A 7,284-nucleotide genomic window follows, 5' to 3' on the forward strand; every position below is an offset into this window, starting at 1 on the left:
AAGATACATATCACGTTTTAACAAGATACATATCACGTTTTAACAAGATACGTATCACGTTTTAACAAGATATGTATCACGTTTTAACAAGATACGTATAGCGCTCGATTTTTTTTTTTTCCTGCGTGATAGCAATGCGTTTCCGTACAAAGACTAACTGAACCTAGTGACAAAATAAGAACTAGTAACACTACGGGGGAAGATAGAAGGACTTAAGAAATAACCCAACTAGAATTACTAAAGGAAGATATACATAGACTCGGACATGGAAGAATAACTAAACCTAGGGTGGTGAAATCAAGAAATAAATATTAGTTTCTATAAAACTATTATTTTCAAATAAAACTGAAAATTAACTAATAAATTAAAAAACTGCTTATGTCAACAATCTAAAGATCTGCAGGGAGGCTGAAATAAGAAATAACTAGAAGAATAAAACAGAAATAAACTATAGTCATTAAAGCACGCTTGACATGGACTCAGACAAACAAGGACAAAACCTAAGGTAACTAAAAAATAAACCTAACTAGAAATACTGTAAAGGACTGAAAATAAGGAAAGCAATAAGACAATTCTAATTACACTAAATACCTCAAATAATAATACTAATATCAAAGGACCATGAAGGGCTAAACTAAAGTGAACTAAAACATAAAGCTAAATAAAATGAAAAGCAAAACCAACCCAAAAACCTAGAGTCCTGACATATCTAGCTACAAAATAAAAACTATGTATGATTCCTGAACTATTGACCTGGACTGTTCATCTTAGAATCACATGAAAATCTCTTGAAATAAAAAGTCAGGGGAAACCACAGTTGTGTGATGTCATGGAAGGTCCCTGTGTGAAGTACATATAGAGCGAGTGCAGAGGAAGCACAGTAAAGTGGAAGACCGAAAGAGTGAAAATGAAGCTCAAGCTTATTGTCTTCTTGGTGCTTATACAGGGTGAGTTTACTTTACTTTCAGTACTTTTTCACCGCTAAAGTTAATTATTTGTTCAGTCTATTTCTTTTTGGTACTTGTGAGAGAAATCTTCAGTAAACTTATATATTTGGATTTGTGGTTAAATGGTTTTTGGTTTCACTTTTAATTATTTTAAGGTAATCAGTATGGCCACTTATGTAACACTATTTTCTTATAAAATGTTCTTATTGGAGAACATACAGAAGCTGTTTTGACTATACAGAACCGACCTGTGCTTGCAGAACAAGAGCACGTCTGTACTTCTTCACAACAGATACTCTCCTGTAGAGAAACTGAGTGCACAAACAGTTTAGGTACAGCTTGAACAATATTAGGACAAGTTTAAACTATACAATTGTGCACCATACAAATATGGTGTTGGCATTAACAAACTGTTTTAATCTGTTATATTGTATTTAAGTTTATTTAAAAAGTTGTCAGTTGAATCACAGGCAAGATGAAGTAAAAAACGATCATTAAGACATGATCAAACATTAGATGTTTATCAAATTTAAACTCCCTATCAGAAATCAGTTCAAGTTTCCTGGAAAAAGTTCAGTAGATACCTAGGTCAGAAGTCATGACAAAGTCATTTAAATAATTAGACTCTAAAAATAAAATGAATCGTCCCTTTTTGCTGTTTAGGTCGAAGGAATTTTCTATGAAGATTTGTTAATGTTTCAAAATGATTCAGTAGATGGTCCAGTTGTTACTGCTGGCTTGAGTAGGGAGATAAATCGCAGGATTGCAAACAAAGCAACAATCTGGAATCATGCAAGAGCTGTACTTTTAATTTCCTCCAATCAAATCAACAAATTTTCACTTATACAATTGCAGTCTGTAAAACATTCATTAGCAACAAATAAAACTGAAAATTAACTAATAAATTAAAAACTGCTTATGTCAACAATCTAAAGATCTTGTCTTAAAGCTTAAATGTGTCGAACACAAAGTGTCAAGTTGATTTATTGTTAGAGTATGTCTTTCTTTTATTAGCAGTTGTATAATTGTATGACATAGATTTCTATTTGGCTAAAAACATGAACTGCTTTTGTTTTTTGTTTTGCCTTGCATGAGCATTGGTAATGAACCTGAAATATTACAGAGAGACAAGGTATTGATAGCCTTTGAAGCCCACTGTCTTGAGTAACGGTGTCACTATGCCCCCACAAACTTATTTTCAAGATGTGTGTTTCAGCCTATAGGAAAGAAAAAAACACTCAAAGCCCCCTTCAGCAGCCTACATCTAATCTATATTTTCTCTCACACCCGCCCCACTTTCTGTCTCAGCTAAGAGAATTGACCACATTACTTCCTGTCACAGCAGAAAAGCAACAGGGGGGCTGCTTGTTTGTAGTGTTTCTTTTAAGGTCACACCACCTCCACACACACATAAGCAGAGGCAGAGCAATGACAAACAGGGGAACAGATGAGTCAAGGTGTGAGAAGTAGATTTAGCCTTGGACAGCTGTGAGAAGGAAACATTTTTTCGTTGTTCCACGCTTTTATTGAAATTGTTCCAGTGGATAGGTATATGTTTCTGCTGGTTCAAATTTCTCTGTCAGAAGTGCTCTAGCCACAGTTCCAAGTTTAGACTTTCAAGGAACTCAAACTTCACCTTTTTTTTTGTCGCAGTTTCACTTGCGGAAAATATGCAAAATGTGACTGCACTTAAGGGCTCCACTGTGGATCTACGCTGTCCTATTAGCAAATCTGATAAAGGCATCGTTGAGTGGAGGGACCCAGACAACAATATTATGTTCTTCAACAATGTTTCAGGTGAATATTGTACGTAGTATGGTTTAGTGAAACCATTTTAGAAAATGACAATATGTCACAATGATGACTAAGAGGCATGGAACTGTTTTTTTTCTAGCAATAAAGGACAAACGATACAGCATCACCAAGCTGACCAACTCACAGTTCTCCATCAGTATCGCCAATGTCACCTTTACAGATGGGGGTGTTTACACATGCACACAATATAAACCCAAACTCTCAGTGAAGACTGTGAGGGTGACAGTATTGGGTGAGTTAAATGATGTAATCAAATAACAAAATATTTCTTGCAGCCACATTTTAATCCACATTTGTACAATAGCTTTTGAATTAAGGTTTTTTTTTCTTCTTGTTTTTCCGTTTATTTAAAGATCTTCCAAGAATGTCAGTGATGAGGGAAGGAGAGAAGTCTGCTGTAAAATGCACCGCAAAGGGAAACTTCCAGCATCCCAAGATAACTTGGAAATTTAAAAATGAACCTGAATTTCAATGTATGTTGAAAAAGGAAAATGCAAACTTCAATGTGAAAAAGTATCTTGAATTGAGATTTGAAAGGGACAAAGACAGAAGGAAAAGCACATGACAAAGTATAAAAAACAAGAGGAGTTGATTGCGTTTTTGTAATCTGCCAGGAAAATGTCTCTAAGGGAACAATGATAAAGTGATATTGATATTGATCTTTACCCACAATATTGGGAACAAATGACTAGAGTTAAATAAATAATTCATGTTGTTAGGTATATTGTCTGCTCAGTGGCTGTTGTTGATGAACACTGTTTTCTTTCCACAGTTCAAGGAACTACATATGAAGAACCCAAAACTTTTGTCACAGCAGCAATCTTATATGTTTATCCTGAGAATAGCAGAGTCACTGTGAAGTGCCTTGTTCACCACCCAGATCTACATGCAGGACCTTTGATGCAGTTTGTGAAAGTTGGAAAACAGAGTGAGTTCCTGATATCTCTTACCATCTTTGTCAAATATCTCCCGGCAGACAAAATGTTCCCACTGGCAGGAGGTCTTATTGAAACCTGTTTACAGGAAAGTACTTCTCCAATAAATTGGGATATTTGCGGAACAGTGATAGTGTGGTTGCATCGTCATAAAACAAGAAAAGCAACAGGTTTTTTCCCATCAGTTGCTCCGTCTCATTGGCTTAAGCTCTGAACTTCTGACCAAAATAACAGACCAAAACCATTTCCCCTTTCTGTGCACCCTAAATAGTTTGGTTTCCTCTATTAAGTTGGATAACATACGTCATTTGAAAATTATCCAGATGACAATGCACATCTTCCTCTTACTTGTTTCTGATCTTTATGATGTAAATGCTTTTTTTCTCTCACAGAAACAAAACCTGTCCTCGCATCCACCTCCAGTCCTTCCACAGCACAGCCTCAGAGTTCTGTGAGCGTGCTGAGGACAACTTCAAGATCCTTTATAAGCGATAACCCAGCAGTCCACTTTTCAACCACAAACACAAATGGTCTCTCATTAGAGTGGTCATCTGCATCCAATGAGATGCTTACTGCCAGTGACCCCAAGACTTTCACCATGACCCCTGCACCTTCTGTGGAGTCAGCTACAACTGTTCACTCACATTTCAACACCACTGGTAGGCGAAATTGTTGTCATTTTAGAGCTTTCATACTGCAAGTGCGCTGAATAATATTTCCACTATTTGTGAGTATGTAGAGCAGAGAGACAAAGAGGAAATAATAGCAGAAAAAGAAACCGGACCTCAGAAGCTACTGCAAATAAAGTGTTAATATATTAACACAAGTTTCATATCAGTAGAGGTGAATTTCCATTAATGCTATGAGAGTGTGTTTTGATGTTCTTTAATAGTGAAGTTGAATTGTTCAAGTTTAAGCCAGAAAAACTCCTCAAAACCAACAGAAGACCCATAAACTCAGACATTTTTAGTGTTTTGTGATAAGTCAGTACTCTTTTGGGCTACCAGTAGCCAGCAAAGATGGGTTTAGTGTTCTTTGACAGCCCTCACCCAATTGAGTACCTGTGCTTACTCCTGAGTTGGCTGCTGATGGATAAAATCCAACTACTGTATTTGTTTCCATTCACTGTGAAAAACAAAGAAAGACAATGTCATTAAGGAAATACTTTAAATAATGGATAGAGCAAAGCCTGCTACCATTTATTGACTCAGCCAAACAGAGCATTGGTTTCCAGACCAGAACCAGTGAAACCAGGTTGAGACACGACTAACCCTTAGCAAATTATAGCATGAGAGTAGTGTATGTTATTTAACCTGTTTCTGATCGTGCATGAAAATTGACGACCCACATCCTGAGTTTTTTCTGTCTGTCTGAATTTATGTAAATACTGTCTGGTGTGCTTTGCTAAGCTCAATTAATCAAAAATTTTATCAAATGGTTCTTAAAAAAAACTTTTCACATGAAGGTCAATAGAGGAAAAGAGGCCTAAATGGTGCATGTACAAGTGGTGGGTTTTTGAGATGGAAAGTACAGATAACTCTCTTTTCTAAAGCAGACTGTCATCAAACCTCAGCTGTGGGTTGTGATATCACACAATCTGTTTCCGATGAGGAGAGCTCAGAATGTGTAGTTAGCACTGTGAGTGTAATGGTGAACAGTGAGTTTCAGCATAGGTTTTGTGTGCTAATCTGATACCTGCACATGTTCATTCTTTTTTCCTAATATCTCCAAATACCAAACAAAGTCTGTTTGAATTTTGTAAATTTGCCTGCAATAAGTTAGTTTGAACGTTAATTTTGAACCATTTATATGCTTGCTTCCAGTACTATCTACAGTGAACTCGCTCAACTCTACAACACCAGACCTAATTTGGAATGATACCACCTCTGAAACAACGAACACTACAGGTACCTTCGTCATTTTAATAGTTAGCATAAAATATCCTAACTATTAAAATGAAGAAAATGCGTTTGCTGACATCTAGTGGTGAAACTGGATATCCTCATTTAGCACACTGTGGCTGCATTAGCTAAATTATTCATTCTCACTTTACATTATTTAGTCTTTCAGTATGCCACACAGAAACATACAACCAGATCTCTTGTAGAGTGTGTGTATGGTTGTATGTGGAAAGTGGAAGATGTTTTAAATACCAACAGTTAAAAGAGGAACAACTAATCTGCCATTAACTAAATGTTTCTTATGTCTTTAAAGGTGATTTACAAGAGGACATAAACCTGGATAATACTACAAAGATAAACATGACAGGTAAACACCATATGCTGTTAAATGTAGGGTCTTTACATGACTGAATCATTGGTGGGCTTTTAGTGAGCTGTGCTATATCTTTTTCCTAGACCCTGATAAGAGAACAGAAAGGAAACAACGCTCTTCCTTATTAGTACTTCTGGTGACATGCCTCATCTTTGCCCTTCTGGTAGTGGTCATTTTCTTTGCTATCAAACTGAGGAGAGCACACATTGCCTGGAAGAAAGGTGAGCAGGCTAAGTCCTTATTTTCTGTGCAGAAACACACCAACATCAGATTTCTGCTGGAGTTGCTTTAAATGCTGTGAACATAGTATATAATGGTGCTTTCATTTGAATGTGCTTATCATCCACAAACATCTTACAGTTACAAGTTTAGACAGTTCTATGCCTCTTAGTCATCATTCACAAACATCTTACAGTTTTCATTGTTACAGAGAATGAAGACAGTGACCCATCAGAAACTAGCAATAAGTCAAAATCAAGCCAAGAAGAAAAGAACTCCCAAGGGCAACGGCGAAGAGGTATGGCAGTGAATTGTGATTCCTTTCATTTTGTAGTCAAACCTAGACAGCAGAGATCATAATCTATCTCATTCATCAAATAGAGTTAGAACCCAAACACTGAATATTTTATTATTTTTATAAATGAGGGTTGATTTTTTATTCTAAGAATGACACTGAATCCCATTTGAAAAAGATGACTAGCATGGGGATGTTGTGCAGCAGAAACAGTCTGCTTACTTGCCAGCCAGGAAATATGGCGAGAAAATGAGTTTAGATTATACTGTTCCTGTAAGTTTACATTATATTTCTTATTCTTTACAGTTACCGTTTCCACTCTCTCTTAGAAGCATGGTTTTGTGTTTGTCTTTGTTTTTAATAAAAAGAAAAAAAATCCCTCATTGTAAAATTCTCTGTTTATTTCACAGGACTCTTCAACACGGTATTCGCACAGTATGTTGTTGAGGATCCAGCAGTAATAACTTCAGTAATTAACCCAAATGCAATGACTCGAAAAGAAAGCGCCACCATAGAGCAGACCTCGCAAAGTCAGATGCAAGCCGCAATCAGAAGCAACATAAAGGAGACTTCACTTTAATAACTTCAGTCGATAGAACCTCATGGTTAAGTTCGTCATCAAATGATGAACCTTACCAGTAAAGTCAGATTCCCTGACTTCAACTGAACCTGTAATTGTGTTTCCAGCAATTTCAAGGAGCAGCACAATAAAAGGAGGCATTACCTCACTACACTCAGAAACGTTACTATTATAGTTTTGAACCATCCTGGAATTATCATTAAAAGATGATAAACTACT

At 36.4% G+C, this 7,284-nt stretch overlaps 1 protein-coding gene across 2 annotated transcripts; it reads left to right on the top strand.

Moving 5' to 3' along the window:
- Positions 1–755: 755 nt before the first annotated feature.
- crtam (cytotoxic and regulatory T cell molecule) lies at positions 756–7,284 on the top strand. Of its 2 annotated transcripts, none has more exons than XM_008402388.1 (11): positions 756–947; positions 2,601–2,753; positions 2,842–2,994; positions 3,116–3,235; positions 3,535–3,690; positions 4,090–4,356; positions 5,521–5,604; positions 5,912–5,965; positions 6,055–6,192; positions 6,402–6,488; positions 6,896–7,284. In XM_008402388.1, the coding sequence occupies exons 1-11, from the start codon at positions 908–910 to the stop codon at positions 7,063–7,065; spliced, it is 1,422 nt and encodes a 473-aa protein (XP_008400610.1). In that variant the 5' UTR covers positions 756–907; the 3' UTR covers positions 7,066–7,284. The 2 variants fall into 2 exon arrangements, with proteins under 2 accessions (XP_008400610.1, XP_008400611.1); XM_008402389.1 differs by having other exon boundaries at positions 2,601–2,744.

Source organism: Poecilia reticulata, unplaced genomic scaffold, assembly GCF_000633615.1.
Source record: "Poecilia reticulata strain Guanapo unplaced genomic scaffold, Guppy_female_1.0+MT scaffold_221, whole genome shotgun sequence".
Lineage (NCBI taxonomy): Eukaryota > Metazoa > Chordata > Actinopteri > Cyprinodontiformes > Poeciliidae > Poecilia > Poecilia reticulata.